General features: G+C 56.7%; 1 protein-coding gene across 1 annotated transcript in view; it reads right to left on the bottom strand.

Moving 5' to 3' along the window:
* Nucleotides 1-379: 379 nt before the first annotated feature.
* The window catches only part of PREX1 (phosphatidylinositol-3,4,5-trisphosphate dependent Rac exchange factor 1), a 181394-nt gene continuing 161911 nt past the window's right edge, over nucleotides 380-19862 (bottom strand). Inside the window, exons 26-40 of the mRNA XM_027046734.2 lie at nucleotides 19285-19491; nucleotides 17915-18003; nucleotides 16560-16642; nucleotides 16351-16441; nucleotides 13988-14116; nucleotides 12257-12298; nucleotides 10989-11209; nucleotides 8469-8568; nucleotides 6593-6736; nucleotides 6380-6494; nucleotides 4613-4679; nucleotides 3159-3331; nucleotides 1655-1757; nucleotides 1365-1432; nucleotides 380-496 (exon numbers count right to left, since the gene is read on the bottom strand). Coding sequence (XP_026902535.1) covers nucleotides 454-496; nucleotides 1365-1432; nucleotides 1655-1757; nucleotides 3159-3331; nucleotides 4613-4679; nucleotides 6380-6494; nucleotides 6593-6736; nucleotides 8469-8568; nucleotides 10989-11209; nucleotides 12257-12298; nucleotides 13988-14116; nucleotides 16351-16441; nucleotides 16560-16642; nucleotides 17915-18003; nucleotides 19285-19491 — 1675 coding nt within the window. The 3' untranslated portion in view covers nucleotides 380-453. The remainder of the gene's footprint in view (nucleotides 497-1364; nucleotides 1433-1654; nucleotides 1758-3158; nucleotides 3332-4612; nucleotides 4680-6379; nucleotides 6495-6592; nucleotides 6737-8468; nucleotides 8569-10988; nucleotides 11210-12256; nucleotides 12299-13987; nucleotides 14117-16350; nucleotides 16442-16559; nucleotides 16643-17914; nucleotides 18004-19284; nucleotides 19492-19862) is intronic.

Raw genomic sequence — 19862 nt, 5'->3', positions numbered from 1 at the left:
GTACAGGGTTAGGGGTGAACTGGCAGCTAAGGTGAGGAGGAGGAGGAGACACCGCGTGTCGCCTGGAATGTGGACTTAGAAGGAAACCAGGGGTTTCAAAAGTGCAGGTTGAACCATCCTGAGGGAGCTGGGTGTGCAGGCCTCCAGCTACAGCACCCGTGACATCCCCCCTCCGTGTCCCGGGGACTTGTGGGCAGGAGCCCAGGTCCTGGCTCACCCGTCAGTGAGCTCCGTGGGTCCCCGGCACCCCCTCGGGCTTCTGGCACAAGCGTGGAGAATGTGCCGGCCCAGGGCCGACCGGCCGACTCATCGGAGAGCGGGGGCTCCGCTTGTCCACACAGGAGGTGAAGACGCAGGCTGACGGATCCTGGAGCAGGAACGCGGCCCCCTGTGGCCTCCCAAAGCCCAGCTCCGGGGGGGACGCAGCCGAGCACCTGGCACCTGTCTGCACGTTCAGAGGTCTCCGTCCACCGGAGGCTGGCAGAGGCGGTAAAGCCTGGCGGAGACGGGTGAGGAGCCCCATGAGCAATGGCCCGGCCGCCCATTCTTTTTGAGCACATAATCCACGCCCAAGGAACACAGCTCGACGGGTATAAAAAGATGGGAGGTGAAAACCCCCCCACGCTGCTGGTGCTTCCCACCCCCCCCGCCCCGGCTGTCTGGCCCCCTCCGGACCAGCCACGAGTTTGCAGACACAGACGCGTCTGCACGCGCGTGTTTGGGGGTGAGGATACGTGTGTGCGCGTCCGTGCACATGGCGGGAGCTGTGCGCTTTCCCACGCTGGTGGTGGCAAACTAGCCACAGTGCTCCGCCCTTGGGAGTTTTTTCACAGATGGGGGGACCCTCTCCGGCACCACGCGGGCGGCCCCCGGGTTCCTTCGCATCTGCACCGGCAAGGGCCTGGGCTTCACCCTCAAGTAAGAGGGAGCCACTCGTGGGTCAGATCTGCTGTGGGGAGAATGATGGCAGGGGGACCGGACCGGAGGCCGCTGTGGTGACACAGGCAGGACAGAGAGGCAAGGCAGCACAGTGGTCAGGAGCTCGGCCCCTAGGCCTCCACTGCCAGGGCGCAGGGTCCCAGCTCCGCCATTTACTAGCTGTATGACCTCGGACAAGATACTTAACCTCTCTGTGCCTCAGTCCCCCCAGCTGCCGGCTGGAGAGAATGCTCACAAGGTTGTTGTTTGGTAAAGAAATAAGAACGCTGCCTGCAGTGGTATTTGTCGCCCCCCCAAAGTGCGTCCCCATAAACGAGCGGTGGGGCCCCGCGTGAACACCATGGGGGCTTCCCGGGGTGAGGCCAGGAGTTCCGGCCAAGCCCAGTCCTGGCCTCCCAGAGGGTTTGGGGGGAGCAGCCACTCACCGCGGTGCACCCTGGGGCATCTGATCCTTGACTCGGAGGTTTTTGGCCAGAATCTCCACCCTGGGTCCCTGGGAAGAAAGAAGGAGGCTTGGGACCTGCCTCTACACAGAGTTCAGGGAGGAAGTGTGTGGGTGCAGGTGGGGTGGGGTAAGGGGAGTAACGGGAAGCCCCAGAAGCTGAGATCCGGGGCCCCGCCAGATGGGGAGAAGGTCCGGTCTGGGGCCCTTCATGCCACCATGCCCTCAGCCCACGAGACCCCGGAGAGTCCCTGGAGGGTGGGGCCACCTCACCTGCTTCCGCATGATGTCCGTGGCCTGCATGATGCACTTGGGCAACAGCCCGTGGCTCCGTGCCAAGATGGCCGCCTGCTCCAGGGAGACGCTCAGGGTGCTCCTGCAGGGGAGGGGCGGGAGGGGCCGTCACTGCCGGGCAGGCCTCATGCGCTGCTCTCTTGCCCTGAGAACTGCCCTCAGGCGTCTTCTCCCTGAGAGGCCCCCCAACCCCCCTGTCCCCTCCCCCATCCACCCCAACACCTGCCCGTCTTTCCTCCCGACAGCCAGCACTCCCGCACACAGTAGGCGTTTTACTGCTTTACTAAGGCGTCAGCACCAGGCGGCCGTTGCTCCCTTTCGCCTGTTTTGTTCTCTGACACTCCCAACGGCCAGCTCAGAAGAGGACCTTGGTAAATAAATACTTGTTGGAGGAAACAACTGAAGTGATTCCCTTAATCGCTTGGCCTCCCAACTTGTCGACAGGACACATCCGTTCATCCCTCACGTCTGTTCTGAACAAGTCTAGAACGTGGGCACTGCAGCCAGACCCCCTGAACTCAGAGCTCAGCCACATAATCACTCTGTGGCCTTCAGCAGGTAAGCTGCCTTCTCCAGACCGGCTTCCTCAACCGCGAGACAGGGGCAGACCAGTATCGAGGTACTATTGACCTTCGGCCGGGGGACGTGGGGGGCTGTCCTGCCTCTGACCACTAGACGCCAGCAGTGCCCTCCTCGCATCGGGACACGGTGCCAGGTGTCCCCTGGGGGGCAAAACCGCCCTCGACTGAGAACCCCTGGAAGCGGCCATATCACACCAGCTTGCTACAAAGAGGAAATGAGTTAATCCATTGACAACGGTGCTGCCCAGTACACAGCAAGCACTCGCGACGAGCATTTATTGAGCACCTACTGTGTGCCAGGTGCTGCTCAGTGCCAGGCTAGGGCAGAGAAGCGAAACAAGTTCCTGCCCTCACAGAGCCGGCCGACACTGGGGGGGGGCGGGGGGTGACTGGGCGTAAACTGACACACAAGCCAAGCTCCCAGCGTGTGGGATGGTGGTGGGGCTGCTGAGGGGAGGAGGAGGGGAGGGGAAGGGGGGTGGAGGGGAGAGGGTGCGGTTTTAAACTGGGAGGTCAGGGAGTGTCTCAGAGAAGGTGACTCCCACCCCTGGGGACAAGGAGCAGGGACAACGGGCAGAAAGTGGGGGAGTGTCCGCGAGGCATGGAGGCCAGCTCCGCCCCAGCGAAGACCAGCACGTTAATGGCGAACGGATGGTCAGGCAGAACCACCCTGCACAGGTGCTCATTCACACCGAGCACAGAGAACCAGAGCAGGGCACCTAGGACCACACAGCCCTGCAGTCCCGCTGCCCAGACTGAGGCCGAGAGGGCGGGCCAAGGCTGTGGCTGGGCTCAACAGGCAGGGCCAGAACCAGGATTCAGCCCCCGGCCGCCTGCCTCCCCGCTCCCGGAAGCCTGTCCGGCACCCCGCCCCCCCCAACTCCAGGGTCACAGCAGCTCACCTCTGCATGCCCGTGCCACACATGGCAATCTGGCAAGCGCCCAGGCGGTAGCAGAGCTCCGAGGAGATGGGGATGAGGCCGGCGCCCAGGCTCCCACTGGCACCAGGTTTAGGGTGGACGAAGGACTTCATGAGGCGGCAGAGCTCATCCAGGGCATTGATGGGGCGTATCAGCTGTGAGGCACACACACACACACACACACACACACACAGACCCCAGGGCATTGAGAGGAGGCCCCCACCAGCCTTGCTCCCCATCATCTCCCTCTCGCCCGGCTCTGTTATTGTAGCTGTCCTCCCGGCTCACCTCTCCGGGGGTTACAGCCCGGTTAACCTTCCATGACTCCTGCTCAAGGACCATCTGTGGCTCCCCACTGCCCCGCAAGCTGGTATTCAGTGTTTACACTACATTTCCAGCCTAGCCTTCCTACCTAATTCTTTCCACCTGCCCCAGTGTGCCCCTAACTAAGCCGGAAAGAAGTGCCCTCTCCTGTCCTCTCCCAACAGAGCCTTCCTGGGAAGGACCTTCCCTCCATCACCTGCACAGGCACAAAATGGTGGTTTGCCCGTTCTCTCTGTGTCATCTTAATATTCTGCCAGCCAGACCACGAACTCCCAGAGGGCCGTGCCCACCAACTTCTCCGGGAGCCCCCAGCCTCCAGTCCCGAGGCCAGTACCCCAAAAGTGCCGTCAAATTCGAGGTCTGCCTGCGCCTGGGACGTGGGCAAAAGGCCCGGAGCACACACCCTCGGAAGGGCAACTGTGACACGTGGGAATGTGGGCCACACACAGCCAGATCTCTCCATTTCTCAAGAAAAGCTAGAAGCCTCCATTTCACTGGAAAGCTTTTGATTTTGAAGTGCTGGCAATAGGGGCGCCTGGGTGGCTCAATCGGTTAAGCGTCCGACTTCAGCTCAGGTCACGATCTCGCGGTCCGTGAGTTCGAGCCCCGCGTTGGGCTCTGTGCTGACAGCTCGGAGCCTGGAGCCTGTCTCAGCTTCTGTGTCTCCCTGTCTCTCTGCCCCTCCCCTGCTCATGCTCTCTCTCTCTGTCTCAAAAATAAATAAACATTAAAAAAAATTTTAAATGCTGGCAACAAATTTCAATCAAACAAAAAGATGACCACACGGCCACATCTGGTGGGGGCGGCTGCTGCAGAGACATGCTTGGGTAAACAAGGAAGAGAAGACAGGCACAGGTGCACCCATGCCAGCAGGGGGAGAAACATCTAAGGAATTCCGAGGTGGGTGGGGAGGAAGCTGGAACTCCTAGAATGGGGAAGGAGTTCTCCCGGGAGGGATATGCCTGGAGGGGGGACTACAGAGGCCTCAGGGGCTTCTCTGCCAGGATTCGTGCTGGGCTGGGACCCTGGGCCCCGTCTGCTGCACCTTGACCCTGACAGCAGCCCGCAGCCCGGCCCAAGCTCCGCAGCAGGGTGAGGGAAGGGGGGCACACCTGGTCTATCTTCACTGCTGTCGTGCTGGCATCCGTAGGCAGGTTAGACCGTTCCAGGTAAAATGCCCTGAGAGAGAAAGATGGGGGTGGCGGTGAGGGCGGGGCCCCTACCCTACTGCGGCTGCTGCCCCTCTGTTCCCCCAAAGACTCACACTGGGAGCGCCTTACACGCCGTCCGGCCACCTGCTCCTCCAGCAGTGGGGAGTGGGGACAAGAGGGGCCTCCTGCGTACCCCCCCCCCCGACAGGCACTCCTCAAATGCCACCTCTCCCTGCCTGCTCTCACAATCAGCACCCTGCCTCCCCACCGTCTATCCCCTTGTCCTACTGAGTCTCTCCTCTGAGCACTTCTCAGAGGCACTCTTGGCATGCTACAGTGCTCTTCGTTTACTGGTTTATTGCCCCTCTCCCCCTCTAGAAACAGGGCTCAGCCAAGTTTTTTCTGTGAAGGGTCAGAACAGTAAGTGTTTCAGGCTGTGTGGACCAGACTGTCTCCATCAAGATGCTGCTCAGATCTGCTGCTGTAGCACAGAAGCAGCCACGGACAGTACAGACGCAAAGGAACGTGGCTGTGTGCTAATAAAACTTTATTGACAACGCAGGGCAACTGCTGCTCTAGAATCTGTGCTCCGTGAAGAACAGGCTTTGTTTGGCCACTGCGGTCTCCTGAGCAAGCATCCAGAACAGAGCCTGGCCCACAAAAACTCTCGATTAACGCGTGCTGAATAAAGGAAGGGATGGATATGGGAATGCTCTTGGAGGCAATGTTTCAAATATTCAACAAATGGGGGCGCCTGGGTGGCTCAGTCGTTTGCGTGTCCAACTTCGGCTCAGGTCGTGATCTCACAGTTAAGTGGGTTTGAGCCCCGAGTCAGGCTCTGTGCTGACAGCTCGGAGCCTAGAGCCTGCTTCAGATTCTGTGTCTCCCTCTCTCTCTGTCCCTCCTGTGCTTGCACGTGCACTCTTTCTCTCTCTCTCTCTCAAAAATAAGCATTACAAAATATATATATATTCAACAAATGGCACAAGACAGACTGATGGCTTTGACCAATCCAAAGAGACACCAGTTGTAATAATACAGCTGGATGTTTTCCCTGAACAAGCAACGAAAGCGTCACTCTCCCGTCTCCAGATGGTGAAGCTGGGCCCCGAGACAGTAAATCCCGATCTCCTGATTTTCAATCTACCTTCTCCACAGGGGAAGAAGATGAGGCAGAATTAGGAAGGAGCCGGGCTGGTGGGGTGGTGGTGAGAGCTGCCTCCCTGGGCCGGAAGCTTCCTTCTGGCAGATGTGGCCCCTGCTCTCCGCTTCTCTCTGGGGGTTTCTTTTGAGCAGGGCCAAGGCCCTGGGGCTCACCTACTTCCTCCCAGGCTCAAGAAGGCCAGGACCCCTGTTCCAACTCCCACCCCACAGAGAACGGAATACACAGCTCCTCTCAATTGGAAGAATCTGCTTTGAAGGGAAAGAGACCCAGTTCAAAGCTCAGCTCAGCCACTGTCTACCAGTGCGACCTTGAGCAAGCTGGGTATGCTCTCGGGGCCTCAGTCGCCTCATCTGTGAAGTGGCCAGAATGGCCTCCTGTGACTTCTGGGAGAATCGGCACAGCCCGTGTACACAGAGGGCCTAGCAGACAGCAGGTGCTTAAGAAAGGGTGTTTTGTGCGCTCCCACACTGGGGACCTGCCCAGTGCCTTAGCTGCTAATGCCTGCCCTGCCACGGCAGTGCCCAGACTCCTGTCTCAAGCACGCAGCCCAGGCAGATACCTACCTGAGCTTGCGGTAATACTGCTGCACCTTCTCCAGGGACTGGGCGTTGATCTCCTGCTGCAAATCTTCCACAGCCTGGCTGCCTGGAGGGGGTGGCCCCTCCACATTCTCCAGAGCTATGAAGGAAAAAGCAGAAGAGCAGGTGGCCGGGTCCCGGTGTGCTGAGAGGCCTCGGCTCCCCCCGCCGGGCCCCACCCGGCGCCCCACAACTCACCCTTCGTGAACAGCACGGTGTGCAGCCTCAGGCTGCCTCCGCCCTCCAAGCGGGAGGGCAGCTTGGAGAAATGGTAGCTGTCGAGGAAGAAGACGACCTTCAGCGCCTGCCGGCTGCCCTCGATGTGGTGGAAGACGTTGGTGTCTGTGGGAGGGCACAGTGGGACAGGGCGGCTCACTCCCTGGGCCTGGGGGGAGCCCCGCTCTACCTTCGCCGGGCAGAGTGGCGTCCCCGCACGTCCCCGCTCTCACCACCTCCGCGGAGTAGCCTCGGAATCTCTTGGCTCCCACCTTCGGGGAGGCATCCTGGGACCTCCCTGCCTGCCCGCCCTAGAGCACTGGTCGGCCCTCCCTGCCCTCCCTCCAGCGCTGGCCTCGGACAGCCCCGCCCCCCCGCACCCAGGAGAGGAGCCTCTGACTTCTTTCCGCCTCCTTCCGCAGGTCCTGGTTTCCACCGCTTCGTTCTTAGACCTGGCGCGGGTTCTGCCCCCCTGGGGAGCGGCCAGGGTCCCCGGAGCTTCACCGCACTCCTTGTACCCCTGACCTGGGAGCCCAGGGCCTCTACCTGGCAAGACCTACCCTCGAACAGGACCTGCATCTTATTTGCACCCATAAGGAAGAGTTTATGGCAGGAGTGGCAAAATTACAGCATTCACACCCCATCCTGCAAAATCACTAACCAGTCAACAGTTGCCCCTGAGCCCAACTCTGCCTGTGGACAGGCAGCCACTGCCAGTCAATTCCAGTTGGTACCTCAGAAGACACTTGCTGTCCATCTAGACTCCGGTCTGTGCATTTTGAACAGGATGACATCAGCCCCAAGGAGGTGGAAATTGATTCATGGATGGATGGATGGATGGATGGATGGATGGATGGATGGATGTGTGGACAAACAGATGGATGGGTGGGTGGGTAGATGGGAAGATGGATAGGTAGATGGCATGGATGGATGTGTGGATGGATGGATGTGTGGATGGATAGATGGGTGGATTGGGTAGATGGATGGATGGACGGATTGGATGAATGGGTGGATGGATGGGCTGGCTGGCTGGTTGGGTGGGTGAGTGGACAGAGAGATGGGAGGATGGGATGGGATGGATGGATGGATGGATAGATGGGTGGATGAGTGGATATGGATGGATGGATACGGGTGAATGGATGGATTGGGTGGATGGATGCATGGATGGGTGGTGGATGGGATGGATGGATGGATGGATGCATGGGCTGTCTGGATGGGTGGGTGGGTGGACAGGGAAATGGGTGAATGGGATGGATGGATGGGTGGATGGATGGGTGGATGGACAGATGGGTGGATATGGATGGATGGATATGGGTGAATGGATGGATTGGGTGTATGGATGCATGGATGGGTGGTGGATGGGATGGATGGATGGATGGATGGGTGGATGGGTGGATGGACAGATGGATAAATTGAATTGATGGGTGGGTAAACAGATAAATGGGTGAATGGATTGGATGGATGGATTGGATGGATGGATGGATGGATGTGCAGGTGAAAGAGTAGGTGGGAAGGAGGGAGGGAGAAAGTCAGGGAAAAAATTATGGTATAAACCCTTAGGAAATCTTAAGAAATATTCACTGCAAAGAAGTATCTCTAGGGCAGAATTTTAATAAGAATTGGGTATTGGCTGTTATTCCAAGAACTGTTGGAGATGACTGGGTTTATACAAAACGAAACCCCTCTTTCCATACATGCCCCAAGGTTCGGCTTTGGGACTCATGTTGGGAGCAAGAGGTTTGAAAGTCCAGATCCGGTTTAACCTTGGGCAGCTGCCCTGGTGGCAGGGTGGCCCCAGAGCAGTCACCTCCATCCCAGAACCCCAACTCTCACAGTAGGGATGTTATGAATCACTCACTGGCCACGTAGTTCTCATCCATCTGTTTAAAGGAAAAGGTGACATTGTCCAGCTCTGACAGGGTCACCCAGATGTCCTCCAGCATGGTCCGTTCCTCCTTCTGTAGAAGGGAGACAGGGTGGAGGGGTCTCAGATGCCACCCCTGTCCTGAGATTTCACTTTGAGATTCTGTGACTCAACTCTAACCAACACACCAGGCTGCGTGCCTACCAGGCACAGGGTCCTGCGCTGGGCTGTCCAGGGCTGGACGTGAAATTGCGTTTGCTCTAGGCTTATCCTGTACCTCCCGTGGTCAGAACCCATCTATGTTCTAATGTGCACCGATCCATTTTAGCCATTTCAAGCCTAACACGCCCAACAAAAGTCCCCATTTTCCTGCCCACCTTCCTCCAACAGGCCCACTTTGGCGAAGCACACTAGCATTGGCCCAGGGGACCAAGCCCCCAACCTTTAAGGATTTCTCAACATCTCTCTCCCCTCACCCTATACAGATCACCAAGCCCCCACCAGCTCAACCACCAGAACACTCTGCTGGCCCACCCACCCCCCCACCCCCCACCCCACCCCCAATGCCCCCAGTACAAGGACAACACCAACTTCTTTGCAGGTCTCCTTTTGCCACCCTCGCCCCCCCAGCACAGGGCAGACATGGATAACCTGGAGAGGCGGGGAGAGCCTCTGAACTCTCTCTCTACTCCCCGAATAGTCCCAAGCCCTACAGATGTGGCCAGCCTGATCTCCCAAACCATACCCAGCCTGCTCAGAGCCTTGGCACATGCTGTTCCCTCTGCCCAGAACACTTCCTCAGACCACCCAGCCCACCGGCTGTCTCGGTACCCAGGTCTCGGCTCAAACATCCCCTCACTAGAGAAGCTGGCTCTGACCCCTGAACCCAAAGAAACCCAGTCGCTTCTACAACTTCTATAGAACTCTCCTCCTTTCCATCTCCCTTCAGTTAGCTTCAGACCCGCAGCACCCAGCCCAGAGCCTGGCACATCATGGTGACTGATGAATTAATGCACTGGGCCCCATGTCCTCATCTGAGAAGAGGAAAGTGAGGGCTGGCTGTCCCAGCTGCCTTTCGGTCCCGCCAGGGGTGCTTTCGGGAACCAAATGTGAGGTGATCTCAGGCCAGGCAGACATTTGCATGCAACACTGGCCAGCAGAGGGCGCACCTCGGCCACACTTTAATGCCCAGGAGGCTCAGAGCTGCAGAGGCGGGGGGAGCTCAGCCGAGGGCACACAGCGGCGTGGAGGAGCAAACAGCACAGAGCAAGTGCCACTGCGGGACGCATTGCTGGGGGGTGTCAGCTCCGGACACCGGCACCCCCAAAGGCTGAGAACTTGGCTCTGCCTCCTTGGGGCTGATTCCGAGCCCTGACAGTGAACAGACAGGGGAGTCAGGGATAAAAGAGAAGATGCAAAGAAAGCAGGGTGCCCTAGGGGTTAACCGGGCTCAGAGTCAGACTCCCAGAGTTCAAACCTGACTCCCTGGACCTCGGCGTTCTCATCCTTGAGATGCGGATGGTAAAGGACCCACCTCAGGGCTACCGCAAGGATTAAAGGAGATGCTGTCTGCACCAGGGAATCTCACCTGACTGTTCCAAAAGCAGGCTCTCCGACCTCCCCGTTTCCATTCTTGCCCTTCCATAGTCTCATCCCCACCCAGCAGCATGGGCGATTCATTAAGCGTAGAAGTCAGACCCGGGTCCGTCCTCTGCTCAAAACCCTCCCGGGGCTCACAGCCACCCAGGAACAGCCAAAGCCCCTACCACAGCCTGGAAGACCCTGCACAGTGTGTCGCAGTTAATTCTCAGGACCCCCCTCCCCCCCCTCCCCCGGTTCCCTCTGCTCCAGCCATACTGGGCACCCTGTTCCTCAGACACTGCACGCAAGCTCTTGCCTCAGGGCCTTTGCACCTCCTGCTCTTTGCTGCCTGGAAGCTTCCTCCCCATATCCTCATGGCTCACTCCCCCGCCTCCTTCGATTCTTAGTCAGATGTCACTTTCTCAGTGAGGGCTTCACTGGCCACCTTCCTGCCCCCTTCCGTGTTTTTCTCCTTAGCCTTTATCATCACACGCAGAGGTGGCGCTGCTGACATTTGGGGCCAGCTTATCTGTTGGGGAGGGGCATCCTAAGCACTGTAGAAGGTTTAGCAGCATCCCCAAGCCCGGATGCCAGAAGGATCCACGTCTTCCCTCCGTTCTGACAACCTAAAATACCTCCAGACATCACCAAGTGTCTCCCAGGAGGTACACTTGCCCTGGTTAACTGAGGACCACTGGTCCGTATCGTTCATCTCACTTAGTTACGTCTGCCCCTCCCCCACCGGGATTTAAGATTCTCGACTACAAGGGCACGGTTTTGTTCGCTGCTGGATGCCCAGCACCTGTAACGGTGGCACACAGTAGGGGCCCAATAAGTGCCGAATGCACGGCGAGGTGCGCGAGAGCCCGGGGCAGCAAGCGAGAGCTCTCCTGTACCGAGTTCCGGAAGGCGCCGCCTCGCCCCCTCACTCACCGCGGCAGCCGGCGACAGCAGGGACTGGCAGTGCAGCAGCACTCCGGTGGCCGCCACCTGCTCCAGCCACTTGCGGCTGGCGTCCCGGCTGCTCTCCTCGTACTCGCCGTTGTTGTTGTAGCGGTAGCTGAGGGCCGCCAGCAGCTGCTCAGAGAAGGTGCACACGGCGGCCACCAGGGCCTGGCAGAAGACGGCGTCCCTGCGCAGCTGCAAATCCGTGTCTGGGGAGAGGGCAGGGCGGGGGCCCCGCTGGCTGGGCGCTCCCAGGCCATCAGCAGGCTCCCGTCCCAAGGCCCGGGGGCCCAGAACCGACCCCCCGCCAGCGCCCCCCTCGGGGCCCCAGCCTGCCAGAAGTTAATTGATCCCGGCAAACAAACGCCAACGTCACAGAACCCAATTCTCTAAAGAGCAGGCCAGCTGGCCAAAAAACTCAATTAGCTCAATGATCCATCCACCTGTCTCTTCAAAAAAAAAAAAAAACCAAACTTTTTTTTAAGGCTTTCCCAAAACCCTTACCCCGTGTGTCGGGGATTTCTCTGCCCTGAGAACGACAGTGACACCAAGCATTGCCACCAAGAGCCATGCTTCAAGAAAGGCAGTTGAGCATTTTCTGTTTCTGAGCAGAACGCCTTCTTCCTTCCCGTCGCCCCCCGCCCTGCCCCTGCTCTGGACATGGTTGGCAGAACTGGCCAGTTTCCATCAACCAGTTGTGCGGGATCCCAACCTTCTGGAAAAGATCCTTTTTGATCACTGGCTTCTGCCAACTGGGTTTCAGTGACCAATTTTTACCTAGACCCCATTGTAGCTGCCCTTTGGCTGAGACTTTCTGGAAAGAAGGGAGGGACAGAGAACACCTCCAACCAGCCCGCCCCCCCCCCCACCAGCCCCCTCCTCCTCCCCACTGTCTGCCGGGTAGGGACTCCCAGGCTGGGGCTGAGGGTGCTACGGACAAGGAGCCTCTCTGCTCATCACCCTCCGTCCTGTGTCCTCATCCAGATCCAACCAGGCCCGGGATATGGCCAGAGACAGGGCTCCCGGCTCCAGGGCCCTGAGGCTTGTCGCCTGGGCGCAAGAAAATGACGTGAGGTCTCCGTGGTTCCGAGAGGCGCTATGGGCCACGAAGTTACTTTTCCCCCATGCAGGCCCTGACGACCATGGGAAAGCCAACACGGGCCAGCAGAAGAGGCTTCCCTGCACCGAGGTCAGGATCACCCCTGCCAGGACGGCCTCTCCCAGACACGCAGACGTCGCCCCTCCAAAGCCCTCACCTGTGCATTTCAGCAAGGCCAGGAGCAGCTGGTTTTTCCCATCTGGAAGGAGAGGGCAGAGCAAGGATGGGCTGAGAGGAGTCGGCAGAAGGGCCCTCCCCACAGCCCCGGTGCTCGGACCCTCTGTGGTAAAGCCCTGGGTGCTAAAGAAGCTTGTGTCGAATGGATTCCAGAAACCCCAGACACCCAGGGGACGGAACCCCAACTGGCAGCTGCACCTGTTTACACGTGCCCACCAGAAAGAGGCCGAAACCAGCCCCTCCAACTTGTGGGCCCAGCCCAGGAGCCTGGGACATGCACGTGGGCACACAACTCACATGTGTGCCTACACACAGGTGCCTCCTTGGCCACTTAGGCACATTTAGGGCCCTGCACGTGCCCGGACAAAGCTCAGGCCTTCCAGAGACAGAACTAACGTCATCCTCTCTTTCCTTCACAAAGAGGCTCTCAGGCCCAGAGGGGGCTCACAAGAAAAACCAGAAAGGCCTTCAGAGTTGGCCTCTTAAGATACCTTCTGTCCTGGGGCACCCGGGTGGCTCAGTCAGTGAAGTGTCTGACTCGGTTTCGGCTCAGGCCATGATCTCACAGTTTTGTGAGTTCAAGTCCCACGTCTGCACTAGCAGCTCAGAGCCTGCTTGGGATTCTCTCTCTCTCCCTCTCGCTCTGCCCCTCCCCCACTCATGAGGTCTCTGTCTCTCTCAAAATAAATAAATAAAAACGTTAAAAAAAAAAAAGAAGAAGAAAGATACTTTCTGTCCTGGAGAGGCCCAGGGCACCTGGCTGGTGTGGTGAGGACAGCAGCAGCCACAGACATTCATCCACTGGGGACTCACCGTGCACCACGTGCTGAACGAAGCACCTTATCTGTAGTGACACTTAATTCTCAAGACAACACATGAGGGAGGAGGCACCATGAGCCCATTTTACATATGATGGCACTGAGGCACAGAGAAGTCTAAGAATGTGCCCAGATCACAGAGCCCCGAGTGGAAAGCTGGGATTCGGCCATCCCGCTCCAGTGTCCACGCTGTTAACCAATTACAGTTTGGAAAACAGGCCAGCTCGGGGCCAACGCCAACTTCCAACTCAGAGGCTGCTGTTCCTGGGGGCGGTGGCCCTGAGGCCTAGCACCTCTGGGGTCCCTCCAATCCAGGAGGCCCAGGCTGAAAGGCTGCCGAGGGCCAGAGAGGTGAGGTCAGACGCGTGAAGCAGACACCAGGCCGCAGGGAGTGTGGTGAATGACCCCCTCTGCCCCTCATCTCTAGCCACGCGTGACTGTGGGACTGCAGGCCTTGTCTGCCAGATCTTCTGATGGTGCAAGAGGGGCCAGAATTCTAGACTTTTATGTGAGATCTCAGATTATGAATGCTGGCAGTGAATTCACATTTCTTAATGCTATAGCATCTAAACCTACCTGTGGGCCCCTAGCTTGTGACCTTAATAACAAATAAAAGGAAGCCACGCTTTTGGAGGCCGAGGAGAAAACCAGTTCAGCCTTCTCGGCCTCCTAACTGTGCAAGGGAGCCTGGGGCACCCAGGACCCGCAGCTCCCGGGTCAAGTGCGCAGAAGGCCCAGGGCCAGGACACTCAGCCGAGAAAGGGGCACCCACTCTTCTCGTTCCCCTGGGCATGGACAGACATGGGACACGGAGACTGACTCACTCCTGACCTTTCTGCGTTCACCACGTTCAGAAGTGAAGGCCACAAAACAACTTTCCCCGCCCAACCAACCTTCCACATATCTCTGAATGTTGTCCACCAGGGTCTTGATGGAGTTGGGGAGGTTCCAGGGGTCCTCCTGGATGCTGATCTGGATCAAGCTCCGGCCGCGAATTGTACACTCTTCTTTCTGTTTGAACTCTGGGGCACGAAAGGGACAGAGGTAGCATTGAAGAATGATGGCACAAAGGCCTACGTCCCATCACCAGTTCCAAAGCTCAGAATCCTAAGTCAAGGATGCTGGCAGGACCCTTGGGAACTAACTGGTCCACAGAAGGCAGATACATGGTGAGTGTGCTACGATTCATAGTGCTGCACTCATGGCAGACATCACTAATCCACGTCAGCACTTCTTCCTGCTCATCTGAGCCTGCAGCTTCTCACAGCTGTCACCGATCCAATGCAGACATTACAAATCAATCACTGCATCCTTTTCTCCCAAGCCTGGACATAGACACAGAACAATTCTCAGGTACAGCCTCCTTGCAGCCACAGCCAGTCGAGCTGGCACACGAGTTACAACCCGGTCTACCCTTTTCCATACAGAGAGAGGGAAGCCCTCACAGACCGACTTGCCTGGAGTCCCACAGCTGGGTAACGACAGAGATGGGATTTGAACCCGGCCCCAGCAGGGCTATTCGAAGGCCAGGCCTCTGTCCCTTGGCCTCTTCCCTGCTATGAAGTCTCAGATTTCTTGAGATCTTAGTGGTTTCTCTCAATGTGACATTTCTGCTTTTTGAGGCTCATCCCCCGGGAGAGGTGATCATGAGGCAGAAGGAGGGGAGCTAGGGCACCGCCTCACCGCTTCCTACTCTTACTTAGCAGCAGCCGTCTGCTTCTTTTCCTATGTCCTGCACTCAACCAGGAGCTCCCTCAGGTCAGGGGCACTGTCACATTCATCTCAGGGTCTCGAGCACCCAACGCAAGACCTGGCACAAGCTGGTTCTTGGGAATTAGCTAGTGGACGCATGGATGGATGGATGGATGGTGAGTAGGGGAGCGGACATGGAGATGAGTGGCTGGCTGGCTAGACAAACGGCTGGACGGTGGGCGGGTGGGTACAGAGATGGATGGGTAGGTGAGTAAACAGGAGGAGAGGCTGATGTGAGCACATAAATGTCGAGTCCTTTTCTCTCAATCGTTTCAAGAATAAACTGCCAATTTGGTGCTGGTAAATCCTCACCACTCCTTCAACTCACCGACCCCTCTCACGGAAGAACAAAGAGCTGTGGGCAGGCCTCAGTGACTAGTGACAGTTTAATCACATTTTTGGTCGGTGCTTCCATTGGGTTTAGCATTATGGTAATCACTACTTTATGGCATGTGATACTGGTTTTCCACACATAGAGTTTAGGTAAGTTCCTTAAAAATTAAATTTAAAAAAAATTTTTTAAATGTTTTTATTTATTTTTGAGACAGAGAGAGACAGAGCATGAGCAGGGGAGGGGCAGAGAGGGAGGGAGACACAGAATCCGAAGCAGGCTCCAGGCTCCGAGCTGTCAGCACAGAGCCCGACGCGGGGCTCGAACTCATGAACCGTGAGATCATGACCTGAGCCAAAGTCGGACACTTAACCGACTGACCCACACAGGTGCCCCCAAAATTAAATTTTTAAAAGGGAAATACTTGGGGTGGCTGGGTGGCTCAGTAGGTTAAGCATCCGACTCATGATTCCGGCTCAGGTCATGGTCTCAGGGTTCGTGAGTTCAAACCCCACACCGGGCTCTGTGCCGACAGCACGGATCCTGCTTGCAATTCTCTCTCCCCGTCTGTCCCTCCCCTGCACACTCTCGGTCCCAAAAATAAACAAACATTTTTTAAAAATAAATAAAAGGGAAATACTTTTCCAAAAAATGCATATCAATAATAATAAAGACAGTATGGTGTTTAAAAATGTGAACATGTAGGTAGGATCTGTGAGCACGGTCTAAGATGATGCAGGTGGGGACTGGGTGTGTGAAGCACGGCAAACTGCACCAGTCCTTCCCCTCATGTTACGAATGGGCAGGTGGAGGCCCAGAGAGGCTCAGGGACCAGCCCAGGGGTCCGCAAACTTTTTCTGCAAAGAGCCAGAAAGGAACCGTTTCAGGCTTTGCGAGGCATATGGTCTCTGTTACACACAGTCTCTGTCTTTATTTTTACAACTCTTCGTTAAAAACAAAACAAAAAGTCATTCGCAGCTCACGGAAACAAAGCAGGCTGTGGTGGATGTGGCCCAGGGGCTGAACCTGCTGAAGCCGGGGACTAGCCCACAGCCAGAGGGCAGGAGAGGAACGAAGCGGGGACTCTGACCCAGGTGTCCCGCCCCCGCAGCACGTGGTCTCCCTGCTGGGTGCCAGACACCCTTCCCAGCCCAGGGGCTCCTCTCTGCTCACCTTGCAGGCTGTGGTCCATGGGGAAATGCTTGGTCTCTTCAAAAGCTCTGCTCATGACTGGCCCCTTGAGGAGTGTGTGGATGGAGTCCACCTGGGAGGCAGGAGGTTCCGGGTCAGTCTGGCCCCTGCCCCAGCTCCTGGCTTATCTGTCCTCACTAGGGGTGATGGGAGGAACCCAAGGTCAGGCCGGGGTGGGACAAAGGTCCTACCTGGTTAAAGAGATGCTCCAGGCAACCGTGAAGCTTGTCCTGCTTGTCTGACGGGATCCGCATGTCACAGGGCAGCTCGTCGCCTGGAAGAAGGAAGAAGCCATGGCCGTGAGCCGTTCCCGCCCCATCCACACCTTTCCAACCGCTTTCCCAAGAAGGCGGTATAGCAGCAGGGCTCCAAAACCCAAGGCGGGTTTGGAGTCTGGTAGACTCAGATCCTGGCTGTGTGGCACTGGGCAACTCACTTGACCTCTCTGAGCCTCAGTTTCTTCATCTGCAAAACAGACAATAGCAACTCAAGTATTAGTATTACACAACAGCAACAAGCCACTGCTATTATTCTGTTCTGCAGAGAGGGAGACAGGGAGCCAGACAAAAGGAAGTGGATCCCAAGTCCCCGGATTCATCCCCCGGCTGCTTCAGTTAAATCAGCTGCCACACGTAAGCTCCCGCCTAAAACCTCCCCAGGGACACTTTCTGCGGCTAAACATCTTATGTGATGAAACATTTATCTCAAGTTCAGCAATATCGTCAAATTTACTTGAGCTTCCTTTTTTTCTTCTTCTGTTAAGCTGAAGTATAATTAAAATTAAACTTTTGTGCATAGACCAGCTCTAGAAGAGCACAGAAGACAGCAGGGACAGTGGGAGACTGAGAACCAGGGGCCGGGTGACAAGGGCGGGAGAGAGGCTTGTCATCACCCACCCTCTGGTGCCTTCTGAAATAGGAACCAGATGGGTGTGTGACCTGCTCACAAACTAAAAATCGTGAGGGCTAAGATGAACTAAAATAAAAATGACTTTCAGTCTTTCAGCAAAAGCTCTGAGTACAGTCTCATCTAACCTATAAACTATTATTTATGTCTGTGTGTCCATCCGGCCATCCATCCCCCTGTCCATGTGTGAAGAAATACATGCTCAGTGATGATCTCCAAATACCATTGATGGTCACTTCTCGGGGGCGGGGGGGGTGCCTCTAACTTACTTCCAAGCACTTTTTTGATGAACTTCTGTGGGTCATTTGAAAGGTTGGTTTGAGCATGTGTCACTTCTATGGAGACCATCAGGTCACCCTACTTGAGTGACCTCAGAGCGGCCATCATAATCTGTCACTGCATCATGAATGCTTCATGCGTTCTGTGTCCGTGACATTCATGGAGAGCGTCTGCTCCAGGGGCGCTAGGGTCTTTGTCTTTCCATCCACTGTGGATGTCCCAGAACCCAATAGGTGCTCAATAAACAGACGCTGGCTAAGGGAATGGAAGGAAATACACTACCACGCCATGCAAAATAATGCGAAACCTAATAAAACAAAATCCCGGCAGAGAGATGGCTCCCCTGGAGCACTGCACTCACCAGACCCCATCTCGTCACTGCCCAGGTAGGAGCTGTTACTTCTCACGCTGGTGTAAGACAGGACGGAGTCCCGGTTGCTGTTACATTCACTGCAGAGGAGCAGAGAGGAAGGGTGGAGTCACCCTCCAGATCACACCTTCTGGTCCCAGCTCCCCGAACCCACTTGCCAGAGTGTAAACGAAACCCTGGGCCCCTCGACCACCGGTGCCAGAGCCGGGAAGACCGTTCTGGTGGGTTTTCCGTGTCTGACGGTGGGGAAACATGCCTAGGCCCCAGCACAAAAACACAGCAACAGTAGGAGGGCGGGGAATCGTGTCCAGCTGTATGCAACGTCTGTCACTCCTCCCGTGGGACAGCCTTGTCCCTGGACACGCCTGCAGGTGCCACACCTGGCCACGCAGCCCCACGTCCCCTCCCCAGCCTGGCTATAACCTCGCGAGGGCGGAGAGAATCCCAGGAGCTCAGAAGATACCGGGAAATGAAAAACCACAGTCCTGAATTCTTTCCTTCACCTGTTTGACAACTAAAGGAAAAAATCAGAGGACCCAAAAACGTAAGAATGAAAATCCTGGACGATGGACATGAGGCTCCAGGGACACACAGTGCCCAGTTAGCCAGAAACACCAACCAGTGGATCCCTGGAGACGGAAAGAATATGAACGAGGACGGAGGCCAAGGGTTTTCTGGGGAAATCCCACCAGGTCTGTGTCTTCTGAAGCACCTCTAAGATTCCACTTTCCTCGCAACGGCCAATCGTTACACAACCTTTCACTGGAGACCACAGTACTTGTTCACACGAGGTAAGAAATTCCATTTACCCGCTGTACGGCTTATGATAGGAAAGTAAGTTTGTAGTCTTACTTAACCCTCTAATTAGGACTTCGCTAAGTCCTTCGCTATTAACTTCACCAGTAGAAAAACCATTCGGATTCTCTCAGAGTTAGGAGGGGAAAAAAAAAAAAAACAACTAGTATCTTCCTCCTTGGATCAAGTAAAAATAAATGGTGTTTATTGCAGAAACCATATGTCTCACGGTGAGTTTTAAAACATACCGCAGACTTTGACGTTTTCTTTGCCCACATTCTGTCAACAAGCACAGAGCAGAACGGAGGCAGAACAGGTGGACGGAGACCCCGGGGGCCCAGGCCCTGAAACGCTGGCCTCGGGGAGGAGAGCCAAAAGGGGTGTCAGGGATTCAGGGATGTGCTTGCAGGGGCTCAGATGACCCCCCCCCCCCCAGAACCAAACGGGTGAGAACTGTGCCCTCTCCCACCGCTTCCTGGCGAATGTCCCACCGATTCCGACTTCCCACGGATCAGTGCACATCCCACCCCACGCGGTCCCCCCACGATGCCCACGGCTGTCCCCACCTGTAGGAGTCGCGGTAGCTCATGGTGTCATGGCCTGAGTCCTCCTGATCTTCCTCAGACACCTTGAAGCAAACCTTCTTGATGCCCCCGTGGTCGGCCCTGTCCATCTCGCTCTCCTCGCTGACCAGCGGGGGGGATGAGGCCTCCTCAGCTACAGGGGGATCACAAGAGCTCCTGGAGGGGGGCTCTGTGATGGTGGACAGCAACCTGTTGGGGCAAAGGAGGTAAGCTTAAGGGCGCAGGCCCACGGAGGCCCCAGGTAAGGCCCTGACCTCTGGCCTCACCTTTGACCCTAAGCACAGAGAGCCATCAACTGCTTCCCACCCCTTCCCTGAAAATCCCACCAGTAACTCTGCAGATACACATCCACTGCCCTGCCTGCAGGGGGCGTGAGATACGGCGGGCGGGGGGCCGGGGGCGGGGGGCGGTCTTTATTTTTCATGGGGAAGCCAGAGAAGGCGCAGAACAGGCCTGGGAAACTGAGCATGAAAGGCCCAGAGAGCCAACCTCTTCGACTCAACTCTGCTGCTTTGGCGGGAAAGTGCCACAGACGAGACGCAAACAAATGGGTACGGCTG

This window comes from Acinonyx jubatus, chromosome A3 (assembly GCF_027475565.1).
Source record: "Acinonyx jubatus isolate Ajub_Pintada_27869175 chromosome A3, VMU_Ajub_asm_v1.0, whole genome shotgun sequence".
Classification (NCBI taxonomy): domain Eukaryota; kingdom Metazoa; phylum Chordata; class Mammalia; order Carnivora; family Felidae; genus Acinonyx; species Acinonyx jubatus.
The sequence above is the reverse complement of the archived record's forward strand: the minus strand, read 5'-3'. Positions and strand labels throughout refer to the sequence as shown.